The 20,318-nt window shown below is 39.6% G+C and overlaps 1 protein-coding gene across 14 annotated transcripts in view; it reads left to right on the forward strand.

The window, feature by feature from the left end:
* PTPRK (protein tyrosine phosphatase receptor type K) overlaps positions 1 to 20,318 on the forward strand; it is a 327,907-nt gene that overhangs the window by 78,710 nt on the left and 228,879 nt on the right. For all 14 annotated transcript variants that reach the window (XM_082216025.1, XM_082216024.1, XM_082216026.1 and 11 more), the window contains exon 2: positions 2,113 to 2,235. In XM_082216025.1, coding sequence (XP_082072151.1) covers positions 2,113 to 2,235 — 123 coding nt within the window. The remainder of the gene's footprint in view (positions 1 to 2,112; positions 2,236 to 20,318) is intronic.

Genomic DNA, 20,318 nt, shown 5'->3' on the forward strand with positions numbered 1-20,318 from the left:
ATGTGCATGGTTTAAACCTTAAAGAGTGTGTGCCTATAAACCTGGATATATAAAGCAGCTGAGATTACTCATAGTTGAACTCTCAGTTGGTGCCGATGTAATGTGGTGTAACATTATGGTTTCCTACCGGGATAGCTTTTAGCTGCATTTTAGCACTTTTGTATCAGTATTGCTACATAAGAAGGTTGGCAGTTTGTAGCCTCTAAAATAGGAGCCAGTTAATACATGGTGTTGTGAAATGCATGGCTTCTCACCTGTTAAAAGTTCTTTTAAGGGCACGCAGACACACGTTTTGGGATGAAAATGGGAAATGCACCAAATCACAGTGGCCTTGTCAGGATATAGTGACAAACTTGAACCTGTCAAACTGATCATTGTAATAAAGGTATTGAAAATCAGGAGTAGGATCATTGGAAGCTGCCTTGTTTTGAGTCAGACTAATGGTCCCATCTAGCTCATATTGTTTATGTAGGAATTAGGTGGTAGTTTCCATTTGCAGACTATGCAAAAGACAGCCCTGGGCTGTTTGATGCTTTTGTTCTCTTTTCCCTTCTATAAAAACCATGCGAGACACTTTCAACTTTTTAAAATGTTACCAAAATAAAAACAATCCAGAGCTCTGCAAACAACATTTTGGACACCTTCACCTCTTGCAAAGCCGATAGACCTAGAGCAGGCATGTCCAATTCCCAAGAGATTGTGATCTACTCCCAGTATAAAAAAAACTAGCAGTGATCTACCCATTGTCACTGGAGGGAGAAGGAGCGTGGATAGGGTGGGTGGATTACCCAGAGTTGTTGAGCTCTTGGGGGAGGACTGCACAGAATTGTCTTAGCTTTTTCCCGGTAACTTTTTGCTCATATTTGCTTAGTTATTTTTCATAAAAAAGCACAACTTCTTATTCCACACACTTTTCTTTGTAATGTCTCCATTCTGTATTTAAGATTGCCTACTTCTCACTTGATATCAAATACAACATAGCAAGTTTTGCTTGCAGAAGAGGCAGGACGCCACCTGTTCTTTCACATAACTTCCCTCTTTGCAGTATACATGTTTCTGGAGCAAGAACTATACAGTACTGTATTTCAGGAATGGGGAATGTTTGTCCATCATGTTGGTGTGAGGTTGATGTTGCAGTCCAACAACATATGGCTACCATCTCTGCTTCTCCATCCCTGCTGTAGTTCTTCTAGCAGAACTTTAATTTGCCCTTCCATGCGTTCTGGGTTCTTCAGCTTTCTTGAAGCAAAACATCTGAAACTACACTGAATTGCAAAAATAAAACCATTCCTCCCCTTCAAAGCCAGTTCTTTCCCCTCTTCCCACAATGGGCTGAATTTCGAATTTCCTTGGCATTCATTTTACCTTAACAGCAGCAACCGTATAAAGACGCAGTCCTCAGATCTAGGGCCTTGTTGACTGGTGTTTAGGTTTGTATCGTATCTCTCTATCTTCCTCCCTTTTGTTGATAGATCAATACTAGTAAGTCAATAACATTAAATTAAAACTCTGGCAATGCAAGTTTTAGTGCATTTTGTTCTCTTTCACTGTGGATTTTGCTAAATGTCAAGTTTAATTCAGTGTTTGTAGTACCTTACTTTGCAGTCTCTCCTCAGTTCTTACTCAATTTGTCCCATCCATCTTTCACCGTTTCACATGCTCCTTTAAATAAATATTTATTTTCTTACATTTCTATCCCACTTTCCTTCCATCGTGGAGTTTAATACAGTCTATATGTGGTTCCCAGGCAGTCATTCATTCATGCACTGACCACAACTAGATCTGCTTTACCTTAGCAAGGTGGTGGCCTCATGCGCCTTCAAACCATACCCTTTGAGCACTGTACTAAACCACATGGAGTTGAGTTGCTTGGCTTGTGATTTCTGACCCATTGAGGGGATTTCTTTGAACTTGACAAATTGTAAGCAAATTATGGTGAGGGACAATGTTATTCAAATTTTCTTTTAAAAACAGCACTCCTGGTATGGAAGCTCAGGAACTTTTTTCATTGACCTTTTCCCTTTAGAAAACACTTTGGATAAGATTATATGCATGTACTCTTAAATCTGATATTTAAGACATAACATATTTCCCCCCTTCCCTTTCTTTTAGGTGGTTGCACCTTTAATGATGGTCCAGGGCCCTGCGATTACCATCAAGACCCATATGACGACTTCGACTGGGTTCATGTTAGTGCTCAAGAGCCTCACTACTTGCCACCGGAGATGCCTCCAGGTAAGAGTTGCTATAGTGATGGTGAAAGCTAAATGCATTGATTCTGTGGAATATGGCTAGGATTATAGCACCCAGTAGTGCCCATCACACAGAAGGGTCTTTGATCCAGTCAACATTCCTTAAGTGGGACATGGGAGGTTGGTGGTAGGGGGAGTTGCTGTTGTTTGCTGATCTCATTCAGCCTCCACACCGCTTTCTACGCTGTTCTGAAGGTCGAATTGACAAGATGTCAATTCTTGTTCGGAGAGAGAGAGAGAGAGATGTTATTTTGTTTGCTGGGTCAAAGAGCCTTCTGTCAGTGAGAAGGACACCACTGGAGTGTGGAACCAGAGTGTTCTTTTCTAAGAGCTGTTATCCTTTGAGCAGGCTGGGGGAATGGATGAGGTTGTGGTAAGATTCAGCTGTGTAAAAGAAACACTAATAAAATTGACTGTGAAGGCTTCCAGGTATGTCTTAACTATAAACTTACCTTGCTTTAGATAATAATAAAACTGAGTGCAACTCGTAATAAGATAACAGTAGCCTACTTCACAGGGAAGTTGAATAGATAGCTAAATTCCAAAACAGAATGACTCACACATGCCAACATAAGAGTTCCATGTGCCCTCCCTATCTCTCAAATTTAATTTTGATGTTCAGGTGTGTAAGTGTTAATGCATATGTAATCGAAATAGCACTACTTATGCAAAAGAGGGGAGTATCAACAAGCCTGGCAGAACATCATAGCATGTAGAAGTACAAAAATTTTTTTGAACAAAATAAAATGGGAGAAGCGCAGTGAAGATGAGCATGCTCAGTTATCATGGAAAGCTGATGGTTGGGGTGATGAAATGAAAGATAGTGGTGGAAATGGAATGGAGTTCCTTAAATTCTGAACAGAAGCCCTCCATTTGGTTGCCAGTCACAGTTGTAGCATATTACAAATCTGTCATGCCTTCTTAGTGAAAATGATGTTGACATTATTTTATTTTATTTTTGGTCAAGGGACTTTACTTTTGGAACCTTGAGAAGCATTTACATGTAGGCTTCCCATCTTCATTTGGAAGAAAATAATCTCCCTTTTTTTAAGGCTGTAAGTTAGCTATTGGCCTTCACTGTCACTTTTCGGTAGATACAAAGAATGAGCCACCAGCAATTTGTCCTGTACAAACACCATTGAACCTAAGAGAACATGAACAAAAAATAAAAGAAATTAAAAACCTTAGTGACAAAAACTGAGGTTACAGAATAAAAACCTTAGTGACAAAAACTGAGGTTACAGGTTACATTTAGCCCACTGTGAACAGACTTCAGGCTCCCGAGATCTATGTTGTTGTTGTTTTTTACTAGACCTCCTTCAATCCCCCAGCAGGAGCCAGGCAGAAAGACTTATCTAGATACCTAAACTGAATTCAGCCCTTCCACTCTCAAAATTCCCTCCTGGTTACCCCCAGCTTTTTTTCATTCTAGCAGTATAATTTGGGTGGGAGAGGTGGAGGGAAGTGGCATCTTAATGTTCTTGCAATTGTTAAACAACAAAGTGTAAGAAATCCTGGCCAATCTGTAAAAATCCCCCTGATTGTATCTACCACTCTGTCTTCTGGCCACTGATTTAGCCAGAGTAAAATATGGAAGAGTTGGTATATGTGTTTAGAATTACTTGATGCTTCCCCACAAATAGATACAAATTGAAGTGTATTTTGTAAAGGAAAACACAATTATTGAAAATATTTAAACATTTTAACAGTGACACAATCTTTAAATTTAGTAAGTGACAAATACAGAGAGCATAGTAATTATTTAGATCCCTGATTGTATCCAATTAATTTTGTTTACTGCAAAGATTCCCCCCTCCTGCCCTTTCCAATTCAAATTAATTTTGGTTGATGATACGTATTTTCTGAATTATAGTTATAAATCAAGTAACATGGAACAAATTAAAAATCTAATATATCATGTTTAAAAATAGCTGTGCTGAATCTGTACAGTAAAGATCATTCAAAGTATCTACATATGCCATCAAATTTTATTTTCAATGTGGAATATTAACATTTTCATCTAAGCAATTTGTAATGCCGAAAGGTCTCTAGACCTAATGAAAAGGTTTGAATAAATGTGTGTGTTCTTGTGCATTGGTAAATCTGCTCTTTAGGGTCTTCCTCATAAGCAAAAAGTTTGCTTAAATAGGTTTAGCTGATGGTTTCCTCATTTTTTAAAAAAAGAAAAGACCAGGTTAACTATCGCCTGATAAAAAATTCTACCTGATATATTTATACTGCATTGTGTTGGATAACAGCAAAATAATAACAACAACAACAACAACAATAATACTAGCATATGATCTTCTGGCTGTTCATCAACTTCAAATATCAGAAAAAAATCTGATTTATGGAAATATTTCCATTGTTAATTACTACTGTGGACAAGATAATGAATAACTGAAGAGGAGCAGCCTAGCTGACCTTGTCTGTTCACCTTTGATGAACAGCTTAATCGGTGCTTTCTAGACAAAATGATATGCTGAGTAAAATGAATGCTTCTGAAATTCAACTGCATTTTTCAATTAATAGTTTATTGAATAATTAATCATACGAAAGGAAGAAATAAGGTTGAGGCTCCTTTGTTTGTGCCTCCGAACCATTTGTGTCATTTGCAAGGAGGAAGAATGAGAACTTTACACTGTAAAATTAGATCAACTGGTTTGCAAGCCCCTTTTCTCACCGCCCATTTGCTATAATTAATTATCCTTAAAAGTGGGTGCGCTTTCATGTTTGTAATTAGCGATTAGGCTTCTATCATTAACTGGCTGCAATTGATAAATGGCCGGATGCTACAGTGCACCTTCCTTGTTAAACAAGGCAACACGTTATAAATGCAGGAACACAACCCCGTAATAGTCACACATGCTCCAGTGTTTACTGAAGGAAAAAATGTATCCTTTGTTATATATATTATGTAGAAAATATACCTCTTCCAGATGCTTCTCCTCCCCTAAACTCTGCATTGCCTTCTCCCACCCACCAATCAGTGAGCTATGGCAAGCCTGCAAAATCAAAACCTTAAAGCAGGCTCAGTTTTGCTATCCAGTTAGAATATTGAGAAGTTAAGTCCCCTTATTAGGTATCAAAAAGTAGGTACTAAGAACCAATGCACTTGTCCATGCTGGATTAAACCCTGTGGAGGCCCCATGACAGTCGAAATCTCGGGAGCTCCCTCACACACTTGCTCAAGTGGGATAGCATTGAGCTAAGAAAGCTTGGTTGTAATTTTCATTCAAGATCAAATCAATATTATTTTGATCTGTTTTTGTGGGGCCTGTAAAAGGCGTGAGGCCCATAGACCGGTGCCTACTCTGCCTATTTGGTAATGCAGCACTGCACTTGTGTGAGATCAAAGTCACTCAACATAGGTAGGCATGGTGGCACTTGTTACAAACTGTATGTTCAAAGATTGGCCAGTGTTAGGTGCAAAGCAATGCATGAATATTATTATATTACTATGATAGTATAAAACAGTGTTTTTCAACCACTGTTCCGCGGCACACTAGCGTGCCGCGAGATTTACCTGGTGTGCAAATTGAAAAATTGAAAATTTTGAAAGATTTTTAAAAAAATAAATGTCAAATTTTCGCCCACTAGGCGGGCGCCAGCCTGTGTCCACCCTATTTTCCATCTGTCCTGGGTGGGGATCAGATCGGATGGGATCGGATGAGAGCGGACAGGCGGTCTGCTCTCATCCGATTCCCCATAGAGAGCAGCGGGGCTCTGACATCTCCCTCTCCGCACACAGTGGTGGTGTGCCTCGTGATTTTTTTCATGAAACAAGTGTGCCTTTGCCCAAAAAAGGTTGAAAAACACTGGTATAAAACATGCAACATGGCCACCACAACCACTATTTGAAATGATGATTTACTTTAGATGTCTCAGTAGTAGTTTTGATCACAGTTAACTTGTGTTAGAGAGAAGACTCGTAGTTAAGTGAAAAGGTGAACACGGTGTGGAATTATTGGAAGGCAGAATATCTGGGAGTAAGTTGGAAACAGTTATTGTTCTGAGTGACATTGGCCAAGTTCCCATCTCACTAAGCTGGGGGCTATAGTTTTTTCCTCCCACTCCTGCTGGGAAGGAGCAAAGTGAGAGCCACCAGTGCATATATAGTAATCCATTAACTATGGCTTACCATAATGAGTGAATGCAGCCCATCACTTCAAGATTCCAAGCTCTTCTAAATTCTATGGGTTCAACATAGTTTATAATTTCTTATAGATTGAATTAATTCTTATAGATTGAATTAATTGGTTTAATGGGGTGATGTCCCCATTGTGGAAATTCACTCATGCTACAGCTGTTCCGTTAGCAGGACCCCTGTTCTTAGCGTAGCACAACAGACGAATCCAACAGATATCTTACACTTGCAAAAATGTCACACAGTGTCTTGGTAGTGTGAGTTCCATTTCACATAATGCTAAGCCAAATCATGGCTTAGACCAAATGAGCAGATGTGAGAGTTCCTGGCCTGAAACATGGCTGCTGCGCTTCTTTCTCAGTCCTGTTACTACTACACGTGGCTAAGCCATGATCTAGTTTAACATAGGATTTAGAGGTCAACCGTGAAAGATTTTAAGCTAGCTGTCTGGAATGTTTCAGCTAGGTTATTTTTAAAGCATGTCCTAACTGGGAGACAATTTGCAATTTTATCTACAGTAATCACTTCTGATGGGAAAGATCCAGTCCCCCTTGAATTTATTATCTAGCTTTAACCATTATATTTTACTGATTTCAGCTGCACATTTAAATTATGCTAAAAAGAAAATTTTCTCTTTATTATGGGAAGGTCATGTATGAAGTACATAATGCTTCACTGAAAGGTGTAAAAGGAATGTTTGAAGATATTACATGACATTGAATCGAAAACCTACTGCTAAGCTATATTATGCCCCTAAGAATTTCGGATCTGGTTTTTTCTTTTTTATCAATAGTCACATCAGGCTGTCAAACGTAGTTCATTCATAAGTCTATTATAGGGCACAAAGACTGAAAATGTCATCCTTTTCCGTTGAGCCTGTACTTTTGCCCTTTCTATCGGAGCTGCAACACATGTGATAAAATCAATTAATTGGTGCATTTGAATTTGAATGCTTCACTTGGTGCTAGATGGAACTTGGGATTTGAATTCCAGTGCTCAACATCTGAACTTTAGGTACCTCTGATACTGCTTAAGTAGTTTGAAATAATACTGTTGATGGTGTTCAGTGCCACTTGGATTTGTATCTTTATATATATTACTTTCATATGGGAAAATCCTTCAGTGTCCAGCTAGCTTGTTAATTTTCAACTTTTAATATTTAGAATATTATTTATCAGCAAATCAGTGATAGTGCTTAAAATGTCTTCCATAGATTATTTTTTTAATTGGCTGTAAAATAAAACTTGCAATAACAAAAGGTTTTTGGGGAGGGCAGTTGTTACCAGATCATTTTTAACCACAGAGCTGACAAGCACATTTGTTAATGTGATTAGCCCTATCCTCTCTTAGTTAACAGTTTTCCTTTTTCATTTTCATTTCTCTTCTTTAGTCTCAATTTTTGTGTTAGGCCATGTTATGTATAGTCCCTTTATGGCAAGGATGGGGAAGCTGTGGCCCTCCAAATATTGTTCAAACACAACCCCTGATCACCCCCCAGCATTGGCCATGCTGTTTGGGGCTGATGGGAGTTGGAGTCCCACAGCATCTGGAGGGCTAGAGGTTAGACAACCCGGCTTACTTGCCAAGCCTTCTGATACCTTGTTTGCTTCAGTTCCCCCCTCCTCTCATTCTCTTCTCCTTTTAATTCACACATCTGTTTTCAGTATCTTATTTTTCTGCCTAGCGGGTGGCTGACATGGAAGAAAGGAGCTGGAATTCCTGCTGCAGGGTGTATAAGATAAGGGTGAGAGTGATGATGCAAGAATCAGATTTTTCTGCCTTGTTGTCCTTTACAAGACACTTAAAGTTGCTGGAGGGTATCCATGTCCTGTTCTACAGCAGTTGCTCAGCTTCTTTCATGCGCAAGTGTTATCTCTTAAGTTTGCTCTCTTTTTTGCCTGGACATGACTAATTGAAAGTATACATAATAGAAACTTTGAAATGCACATTTCATTATTAAAAAATTCTGACCCTTCTGCCCATACAGGTAGCAAGTGGTACATTTAGATTCCACACAAAATCAGAACCATACTGACAGCCAAAATTTCTTAAGGGTAAGAGCTTTATTTAAAACGAAGCACGTTGCATTGGGGACCTTCTGGCAGAAAGTGCCATGGGTGCAATAAATGAACCATGAGCCCATGAAATCTAGACGGTTGCTTCGGTAGACATAGTTATATAATACTTCAGAAATGTTAAGGGTGGCTTTTCCACACATAAAATGCAGCAAAATCTTTGGTACAGTGTATGGTAAAGTGATTGTCATTATAAAGCTCATATTAAAGTTTTGAAAGCTTCAGCCTTGTCTGTAGCTAAAGTAAACAGCTGTATTTTCATGGTCTTATGGTTAGGAAACATGGAAGATGATTTATACTGAGTCAGAACATTGGGCCATCTAGCTCAGTATTCTCTACTTGGGTCTGGTCCTGCTAGCTAGGGATGATGGGAATTGTAGTCCAATAACACTTGAAGACTGAACTTTGATAGGAGATTTACACAGCCACTGCTGACTACCCAAAACTGATTGCCTTATTACTTCTTTTCTTGTCATTTGCCTCTTGCTCTGCGCCAGAAGAGGGGAAAACAGCAAACAATGAAGTAAGTAGAAAGAACACCAGGTGCCACTGGCTAGGAAGTGATGGTGGTTGGACCCAGAGGCAAGAAACAATATTGTTCAGTTGGCAGGAGAGAGGAGAGGGGCCCACTGGTGGTTTCCTGCCAAGCTTCCCCATGCCCTCAACCTGGAGCCCAGCACTGCTAGCAAGAAAACAAAAATAAATCCAAATCACAAAGTAGCATGCAGTATGGAACAAGCTGCTTCCAGGGATGGGCGGCCGCATAACTTTGCTTTTCCATGAGGGTAATTAGATCTTCATGACTTCAGCATATGTCCCATGAATGGATTCTAGGGCTGAAAAGAATGGAATTCTAGCGCTTAACTGAAAGAATATGCAGTATTGATTGGAAGCTTGTCAATCTCTATGGTCCTTTAGCATCGGAAATGGCATCCACAATTGCTTTTTGATGACATGCAAGTGTTGCTGTCACAATGTACCAGTGTCTGTTTAGCAGTGCAGCAGGCTGGATCCTTTCCTTCCTTCCCCTCTATGCCAGATACCCAACTTTGACAGGCTGGGTGGGCTGCCCATCTGACAATCACAAGGCATCATTATGATGTAAGGTGACAGCTTCACAGGGGGCTTCTTTGAGGGTGGGCAGTGTGCCTTGAAGAGACTTCTTGTAACCACCGATCAGCCTGATAGCAAACTTGCAACAGTTCATCTGAAGCTTCCAGTTGTTTCTTTGGAGCTCCATCCTTACCTGGTTCATGCCTGATGTCACATGTGATGCCTGTGAGGGGGAAGCGGGTGTGGTTTGGAGAAAACAGAATTGCAGGACAAATTGGGACACATGCTGGACCTAATTAGGCCTAGGGACCAGAGCTTCTCTGAATTTTATGGATTTAATGATTTTACGGGCCAATCAGAATTAAACAGGGATTTGGAAGTTTACTATATGGTTCTTGGCAAAGTGGCATGCTTTATTTTCAAACAGCCTTGTACATGAGTGAAGGAGTAGCAATTGGTGTCAGTTGGAAACCAAGACACCAGGTGTCAGTTTCTGAATGAAGGGCCTGGTGGGAATGTGTGGGGCTGGCCATGTGATGACAACATCCACTGGTCCATTCACATATTCAGACTGGAGAGTTGCTGCTAGTGAGTGTAAATACTGTTGGGATACTGCCAGGGAGACAAAGGCCACCATACCTCCACGTTGTCTCAGGACGATCCATCAATCTCCTGTAGATACAGTATCAGTCAATTAGATAGATGGACTGATTTGGTATAAGGCAGCTTTTTGTGTTTCTGTGGCCCTCCAGATGAGCGATGGTCTCCAACTCTCATCATCCCTGACCATTGGCTATGCTGGCTGAGGCTGATGGGAGATGAAGGCCCATAGGTTCCCATAGTAGTGTTGGATTTTCAGGGAAATGTCTAGATATTTTGCTACAGTATATTTTCTAAAGCGGTTTACTTCAAAATGATATTGCTATAGTTGTATATTTATCTTTAAATCCAACAGTTATAATTACCACATCTGAAATGCCCCATTTCCAGCTGCAACAACAAAGGAACTGTCGGAGGGAGAGTCTTTTAATGAAGGGCACATTTTTAGTGTAAAGGCCACTGCCCTCTCAGATAAAAGTACATTTTGAAGAATGTCAAGAGATTACAGGAGGCAGAAAGGACATGCTGAGATGCTGTCTTGCATCTGCTATTTTGAGAATGTAATGTTGTTGCATTTCAGCTGTAATTGAAGATAAAAGTTGCAAAAGCAAAGTTGTAACACATGTGGGAAAGCTCCCAATGTAAGAACATGCCTTCAGTTGGTGCCTTGCCTAATGAAATTAGGAATGTTTTTGTGCACTTTGTCTTAAATATTGAAACAACTACATAGGTTATGGTTTATGAGATTGTCTGCACTGTCTCATAAAAAATCCAATATAAGTTGACTACAAAAAACATACAGGAAAACGGATTAAAAATTGATTTTGGCATTTAGATGTAAAATACCTTAATGTTTCCTACATGCCCTGTGATATGTCTTGAGCACAGTTGTATGAATAATTTTGACACGTCAGAGCAGGTAGTTCATCAGATGATGCTGGATTGCAATGCCCACCATGATGGGAGTTGGAGTTCAACAACATCGGGGGGGGGGGGAGTCACAAGTTCCTCATCCCTGTGAAGCGAACATTTAGGAGCCAAAAGAAAATATCCTAATAACTTGACTCTAAAGGTTGTCATCTCTCTCAATGGTTGATATAAGCATGAGACTGCTTAAATCAAACATCTTTTCTGGAGTGTGGACTCCTTCTTAACTGCTGCTTGAGGCTAGTTTCACATCCATGTTAACTTTAACCATAGTCAGCAGCCATCACTGCTGACCTGATAATTAACCATGAGCAAGTTTTGTGGGGGAAGAACTGCTCTGCTCTGGAAAGAAGTGTGCAGTGCTGCAATCAGACCTGAATGCTAAATCACAGTTAAGTTTTTGGTAATATAACATCTTTCATATATTTTTTGAAGAACCCTTAAGTGTTATGAACCCCTAGTTTGCATTTTTTCTTTCTTACAGTCAAACATTCTGCTCTCTCTTTTAATAAACTGGTGATGGATTATCTCACTGAGCACGTTTTTTCTGTAGTAATTCATTTTAAAACTAATGGCCTTGTTAGGAGAAGAAAATGAGAGAGTCTATCAAAATAAATTTCCAGAGCTGACTAAGCACCTTCTCTCTCTTTTAAAACCTGTTTAGTACAGCTTGTTAATCAACATGGTGTTCGGTCATTAGCACTAAGTTGCACTTGTTAATACCTTCTCGAGTCCCAGTCTGCAGTATTCTGTGATAACTAGATTTCTGTCATTTTACTGAACTTAAATGAGCTTGAAAATAATAAAGTTAAAGAGGGTGACAGGAGGCCTTAATAGGTAATGGAAAATATGGCGAGTTTCAGCCAGTTTTCTTGAATATGGGAACTAGAAGTGTTTGGAATACTTGGGATGAATAGATGCAATGATATCTTTTAAATGGCAAAGCTGTTTTCTGTAAAACATTTAGATTAGTTCTCTCCACTCTCTTTTCCCCCATTTACCTATAACCTCTTACAGCTTAAGAGTTACTGCTGGCTTAATATGCAGATACCTCCTCCTCCTTCTTTTTCTTTTCATGGGTGGTTCCATTTTTGGCTACATAAGGATCAGCGCTCAGAGAACTGAGGTCACTGTATGTGCATTAACATTGTGGAGCACTTAAAAAAACCCCAACCTTGAAGAGTGGTAAATTTTCCTGCTCTAAAGATGAGGTATCTAAAACAGAAGGCCTGTGGCTCTCCAGATACAGCGGTACCTCGGGTTAAGAACTTAATTCATTCTGGAGGTCCGTTCTTAACCTGAAACTGTTCTTAACCTGAGGTACCACTTTAGCTAATGGGGCCTCCTGCTGCCGCCGTGCAATTTCTGTTCTTATCCTGAAGCAAAGTTCTTAACCCAAGGTACTATTTCTGGGTTTGTGGAGTATGTAAACTGAAGTGTCTATAACCCGAGGTACCACTGTACTGTTGAACTGAAGTTCCTGTCTGCCCCAGCCAGCACATCCAATGGTCAAGGATGATGGGAATGGTAGGCTAGCATTATCTGGTAATCTCAGTAGCTGACTGGTTAGTTGTTTTCATTGCAAATGCAAAGTAAACTAGTGAGGAATTGTTCATATCATTTATCTTGTTGAGATAACCTTTGAATTCTTGACCTTCGTGTAATAATATTTAGTTTATGTAAATATGTGTGTTTGAAGATAATATCATGGCTGTGAAAGAGCACTACTTAAAGGTCCTAATCAGGACCTTCGTCATCTTTTTTTCATTATTGCACGGCCTAATAGGCATAACGTTATGACCTACAGGCCTTGAAATCTAATTTGAGACAATAAGTGTTGAGTAAATAAGTCAATGATGGGAGTGCTGAGGCAGAGGACATAATGAGGGCAACATCAAATTCTACTTCAAAAAATAATTACTCAGACAACATCATAGAAAAGAGATGGAGGAAATAGTAAAATCATTACACATTTTTCTCATGTAATGCTCCACAGAATCTGAGGGTCTGTCGACGTAAATATTGATTTTTGAATCTCTATCCCTTTTGGCTGTTCAGCATGTAATTTGTATTCCCTTATTATGTTTTGCTGCTGAGACAGCATTCATTGATGTTTTACAATGGTAAATATAGCAACAATACATTCTGGCTATATCATTGCACTGAACCTCTTTTTATTAAACTGCTAGGTTTCTAACACACAAGCAATTTTGGCTATGAGTAACCAAGAAACCTATTGTTGCCTTTTTGAAGTTCCACCCGTGGCTAGCTGGATACACATACATGCACACAGGCATGCAACTAGGCTTTACTCAGAGTAGACCCATTAAAATTAATGGACCTAACTTAGTTGTTAATTGTAATTAGTTTACTCGATGCATAAAATGTAGCTGAATCCTACAAACAAAAAGAGTCCAGGATGCAGTATGATACCAAACTGGCAATCGTTCATCCCCTGTGGGTCATAAACAAGTGTATGAAAGTTGGACAGTAGAGGAATTGGTAGAGCTCATTGTAGGCATGTAAGCAATATTTATCCCTTATACATTTTAGGAGACAGGATAGGTTATGAAACTCTGCTCTCTGACCTTGCCTCAGGTTGTAATCCCATGTACACATACCTGAGAATTAGTGTGGTTTACTTGGTGAGATTTACTTTTGAGTAAAGGTGAATAGGATTGGACTGTTAACCATTGTTAAAGGTTATGTTGGCACTGTAGTTGATAAAAACCACATGGTGATTGCTAATCAGGGTTTGTTCTTTGCTGCACAGGAGGCACCAGTTTCACATGGTAAAATGTTGCTTTCATGGGCTCTGTAAAGTGACTGCTTAATAACTCAACACATGAACAGAATGTGACTACGTATTTGAATCTGTGCGCTCAGCATAGAAAAATTTCTAATTCAGCAATTAGTTCTGGTGATTAGTTATGCATACCCATATCTATATAAATATAATGTCCTGGTTTTAATGAAATTTCTGTAGGTTAAAAGTTTTTATCTTAAAGCTGCTGCAGACCTAGAAACATTTCCCCCCCTTTCTAAGCTTGCTGTCTTGGAATGCAAAATAAATTCAGTGTACTGAAGAAAAACATAACTGTTTTGTGTTTCTCTCTAAAACTTCCCTGTCCGTGATAAAAGATGTAATACAATCTAAGGAAGTACAGTGCTAATTCACTTTAACTTATTACCTTTGGGTGCATCTACAATGTACCAGTAACTTGTATACGTATAAGATTCATTCTGAAAACAGAGATGCCTCCCATAAGTGTTTTACTGGTCAGCCAATCCATCCCTATTCTAAAATTGCTACGCAAAAAGTTGAGTGATTTTTACAACCAGCATTTCTAGTTACATGTTGCATGCCACCCAAATTTCCAAGCAGTGTGAGATTCCAGGGATTCCAGGTGCTTACCCAGGGTTTATGCTTCCCTTGGAATCAGGGATAGCAGAGAATGTCTTTATGATACATGGATTATTTACACACATCTACAACCAGAGCCTGTGATGGAGGAGTTCACAGCATTAACACCCCAATAGGACTTGCTTCCCCCATAGCTGCAGCCTTGCATTCAAAGAAGAAATATTCTCCCTCTCCTCTCTCCAGCTTGCTGCTTTGCTTCTAGCCCACACCACTCCAACTCTCTGCTCCTAACTCTGGCTATGTTTTTCTAAGTACCTGCAAGTTGGGGGAAGGGACGCCACCCATTTGATGTCTCACACAGATCCCATTCCTTTGCTGCCTTAGCAACCTAGTACCTCACCAGGAAGCTAGCCTGACTTTTCCAAGAATTAAGAGTACAGTGGTACCTTGGATTAAGTACTTAATTCGTTCCAGAGGTCCGTTCTTAACCTGAAACTGTTCTTAACCTGAAGCACCACTTTAGCTAATGGGGCCTCCTGCCGCCGCCGCGCCACCAGAGCACGATTTCTGTTCTCATCCTGAAGTACTATTTCTTAAGTTCTTAACCTGAAGTACTATTTCTTGGTTAGCGGAGTCTGTAACTTGAAGTGTATGTAACCTGAAGCATATGTAACCTGAGGTACCACTGTATATATATTTAGGGAGTCCATCTTAATCGATACAGTGGAGTTAAGTCAACTTTTAACAGTGTTAAGTTGCTATTGCATTCAAAATGGCTAGGGTTGGGGTGAGTGAGTGGAGAAAGAGGTCTCTCCAATGAAGTTCTCTTCATGGCCATGTGCTGTGAAAACATTAAATATTTACATGAGTGGAATTGCATCAGCTGGATAATCTGGTTTCGATTTCAAGAGGTGATCTGGTTTTCTTGTTCAGAAAATAGCTCAATTAAGAATTCATAGTGATTGGGGGGTTCAAAGTGGAGGGAGTGGTAAATATTCTTGATTTGTATAACTAACACACAAGCATACCTATTTTGTATTAGGTATTGTGCAGTGGCAGTTCACTGGTAAAGCAAACACTTCCACCACTTCTCTAGTCAAATAATCAAGTATTTAAAGCATTTGTTTAAAAAAGAACAGAGATAAGTGCCCTAATTTCAGAAACCCTTGACGTGCAGAACATTCCAGTTTCCTCAGCACCTTCACAGAGCAACCATGGTAGATTATAAGGAAGCCCTGTCTCCCTCAGCTAATACAGTTGGTGTAGGGTGAAAGGATGTAGCCTGGAGCAAGCTGTTCTTCTACTGAGTTTGAGACAATTCGGGTCCTACTCTGGCATCACTAGTTTTTCTGTAAGCCTGTGAGATGCCAGACTTGCACACATTATGAATGCAGTGTAGCATAATTGTGCTAGCCACTTTAGTTCTTTCTTTTTATGTTCTACTCAGTAAATGCGCTACCACTCCAATATGACTGGTGCCTTTATACCCATGTGCATATGGTATGTGCAAACTAGCATTAATTGGAAAGATAGCCCTCTTGGAACTTTGGGGTTTGCATCTACAGATTGCAGCTTCTGATTAGCAAGCAGTCCTATCTCTATTCCAATCTGCCTGCATTCATTTGTTTTGTGCTGCTTTTACAAAAACTGTGCCTGGTTCAGATTTAATAGTTACAGAACATGATCATTACGAGGAGCTGGTTTATGTGACTTAATTGTGGATGGCTTAATTTCCCATTTTCTTTTAATTTTCAGTGGTGTTGTACTGTTGAATGATGATGTTTTTTGATGCCTACTTTTTTTAGCTCTGTGTGTGTGTGTGTGTGTGTGTGTGTGTGTGTGTGTAATTGCCATACAGGCAAGAATTTGCAGGTGGGTAGTGCTTCAAAAAAAGATACTCTAACCTATGCAGAAGTGGCGTGACTAGTCTTTGATGCTCCAAATGTGACTGGACTGCAACTCTCATCATCCTGGTCTGCTACCATGCTGGCTGTAGCTAATGGGGATTATTGTCCATCAAGAACTGAAAGACAGGTTAGCCACCCCTGCTGTAAAACACATGTTTTTCCTTGCAAAGAACATTAGTGGAAGTGTTTATTTCTTGAATATTAGCTACAGTGACTTCTAATTGATGACTTATGGCTACAAAGACTTCACTCTGCAATGTGTCACTAGCTTGTGACTTTTGGTAAAGATCTCAAAAGCTATAGATCTGTAAAATCAAACTTTGATCAAAGGTCTGAAATTGAAATGTAGATGCTGATGTTCCCTGTGTTCAAGGTGGATACAAGTTTCATGTGTCTCAAAGAAGCAAGTATTCCTTAATTATTTTAAAAACCTAATTGAAATTGTGTGCTTTTCTAACTCCTCCAGAATGGACTGAAATGTTATAATAGGGAGAAAAATTACATGCAGTGATATTTGTCTTTGACCTTCATGTTAAGTAGATAGCAACTACCTTCAGTCTTATTTCACTGTTAAGTGCCTATTGTAACTGGTGGTAAAGTTGAGATGGTACTACTTTTTGTGTTTCAGAATGATTTCCTCTTGCATCAGAGTCATTAATAGTAGAAAATTAGGGATTGAATAAAACTTGGATTTAGTACTCTCTTAATTATTGTGAGTTGTCATGGCTACTATATGGACCTATCTCTGAAAGTAGTACTTTAAAAGGAGATACAGTAACTACTCATTACTGCTATTCATTAAAGGTGGAGCTAAATGTTAAGGAAGCTGTTGCCAAAGAGTACTTTGGTTGCATACAATGGTGTCCTTCCACAAATGGATTCATGGAATTCACCCTGCATTCACGGAAGAGGCTTTGATCTAGGTGAGGTCTTCACAATTGGAAGAGGAATGGAGATGAGCCATCTTCTATGGTGTATTTTAGGGTTCCCCTGTGCTGTGGAGCAGACTTTCAGGGGGCATCAGAAGCAGCAGGGATATTGATTTAAAAAAAACCTTTGCTCCCCTTCCGTGAGCTGGACCAAAATACCTTCTGTGAATGGAAGGACATAGTTCAGTTCAATTCCCTGCATTTATTTCTTCTCTATCCTTGGAATTTTATTGAAGCTCTCCATGTGATGGACATCTTTAAGTTGTGCATTCTGAAATTTTTCCTCACATGATTTGCAATGTGGTGATGTCATGCCAATTGATGAGTTTTCACTTGGCATTATGGAAAGATGTGACAACTCTGTGTCGTTCACCACCACCGTGGGTTGGCAATCTCTACTGATTCTTTGAAATCTTCAAGTATGGGGCAATGCGTGTTTTGTGCGAATATCACTGGTATATTAAGGCCATGTTTATATGAATCTGATGTAAAAAAAAAAAAAGTTGAGAGATTATAATCGCCTAGGATAGAGGAGCCATAAAAAGAGGATGTAAAATGATTGTGCCTTTTTCCTTAAAACACTAAATTTTGCAGCTAATAAACAAGTTGTAAAGCAAGTTTAACTCAAACCTATTAACTACTGCAAGCGTAGCATTCCCAGAAGGAAGGTGTATAGTGTAATATTAATGGAGAGAAAGGTGCAGGAAAAAGAGCTGAAGGTGATAGATTACCAAGCATTTTTCATATATATTTGCACCACTTATCAAAAAAATTAATGGCTCACGTTTTAATCTTCTCCCAATTTGATTACACGCCAGACATTGCTGCATGCTTAATTGACCTTTGAAATATAAATCAAGAAGTTAGTTGCCCAATTTAATTACCATGGAAAGCTACATTGAAGGTCAAAGTCTCCATCAGTGGTACAGAGGGAGAAGGTGCATGTAAACATAGAATATATTATGTGACCTGGGGCTTCCATGATGATGCCGTACATCACTTCATCATGTTTAACATAGCAGGCATACCCTATTATGATTCTAATGCTACAGAAATATACCAGTTAGTTCAGAAACCAATGACATGAGTGCTGTGGTTCTTAGAGGATGACTCTGATAAATATAATAATGTGTCACCAGTGTGTGGCAACAAGGGAATCTTGGAAGTGAACAAATTTCTAGACTGGATGCTGTCAGAAAGCATTTGACCCCCAATTTAACCTTAAGAACTACTTTGTCCCATATGAACTGGACCCTGCAAGCATCGTCTCAGACCCTTTTCTGGTCTTCATGGGAGGTCCAGAGAATGGGCTATTAAAGTGGTGACTTCCTGCTTGTGGAATGCTCTCCCCAGAGAGCATTGCCTGGCACGATAATTGCTTAACCTTTAGGCACCAGCCAAAAACATTTATTTTCTGCCAGGCCTTTGGCTTTTAATTTATCTGTGGCCTCCCACCACGAGTGGGATGTTTTAGTCCCACCTTTTAAGAATATGAGTTTTAGATTTTTCTGTGTTTTGTTTTTATGCAGGATTAAACGTTTGCTATTTATTTATTGCTTTAAGTCACTTTAAGTTACTTAGAGAAAAAGCAGCAAGTAATAATTTTAAATAAATAATATTTAAAATTGATAATAATTCTTTGACTAAGACATTGTAACCATCATCCATTGAATGTGTGTAGCAGGGAACGGGAATGCTGGATTTCACAGGCTAGGCCTGCCACTGGGTGTCTGAAGGGGCTCAACATGTGTACTGTTACTTGTGTGTAGAATTCCTTCACATGAAGCAGTTGCTGTTGATCCAGGGGCACTCTCATGTAGAGTCATATTTGCACTCAGAGTCCCTTTACTGCAGCTGCACATGCAGACTGAGGGGATCTAGATCAAATCCCTCTTGCATTTTTTTCACCACATTGCCTCTTCTACATCTTACATAGTTCCCATTTTTCTACAGCGGATGTGTCTTTTATTAATCCCATATGTTCTACACTTTTTTTAAAAAAAACAAACCCCTGCTATGTTCACACACTGATGGATCAGTTGTTTCCTTAGATTTAAAAAAAGGTTATTAGTTTTTATCCATCCATTCTCCTGGATAAATCAGTTTTGACTCACACAATTTCATGAGAGTGTTGCACAAGGAGCATTTATGTTGTAGTAAGGGCAAAGGAGCAAGATCTAGGGGGAAGTTAAGTCCTGTCAAGACATTAAAAGTCACATAGTAACTACTGTGTGAAGAAAAGAGCTGTGGTCATTGCCCACCACTGCTGTGTCTCCTGCCAACACAATTCACAAATTAGGTGAATAGCTGCAACAGAGAAGCCTACTCCATGTGATCTGGAAACAGATAACAGATAAATCCACCCAGGTCACAGATAATTCCTACATGTGTTCAGCGCCCTTCCTTGTTGATGTTTCACAGTGTTTGGTACTACAAACTTTGGTGTATTTAGGGCAAGCATGCTTGTCACATAATGTGAATGAGCTTTCAGAATTAAAAGTATCTTCAGCAGAAGTCAAGAATGAGTTTGGAAAGGCAGAAAACAAGTGTTGGGAGAAATACCACCCAAACCCCTTATACATACTCTTCTTCTTCTTCTTCTTCTTCTTCTTCTTCTTCTTCTTCTTCTTCTTCATCATCACTTGTCTAAGATCAGTTTAGATGCTCCTTCTATGTTACTCTTGGGCTGACACTTCACATGTGGGAATGCAGCAGTGTGTAATCTGCCATAGTGCACGGTGTCTCCCTGGCAGGGATTCATGCTCCAAAAGTGACGGCACTACTGTGGAAAGAAAGCTCCATCTCTGCACTACCCTATGTGCAGTAAGAGTATTTGAAATGTTACTACATTGCTTACATACATGACAAAGGCCTTTCCTGCAACTGCCATGTGAGGTGAGCAACATCTAAGGCGGTGGCGGGGGGGGGCACGCATCACACAGATGTGATGTGGGAATTCTGTGACTACAGCTCCTGATGTAGCACGTATATATACACACATACACACCAATTTGAATCTGGAAGGCTAGACCTTTGCCCCTGCCCTGATGCAAATCCTCCCACT

The sequence above is a fragment of the Podarcis vaucheri genome, assembly GCF_965113315.1.
Source record: "Podarcis vaucheri genome assembly, chromosome: 3".
NCBI lineage: Eukaryota > Metazoa > Chordata > Lepidosauria > Squamata > Lacertidae > Podarcis > Podarcis vaucheri.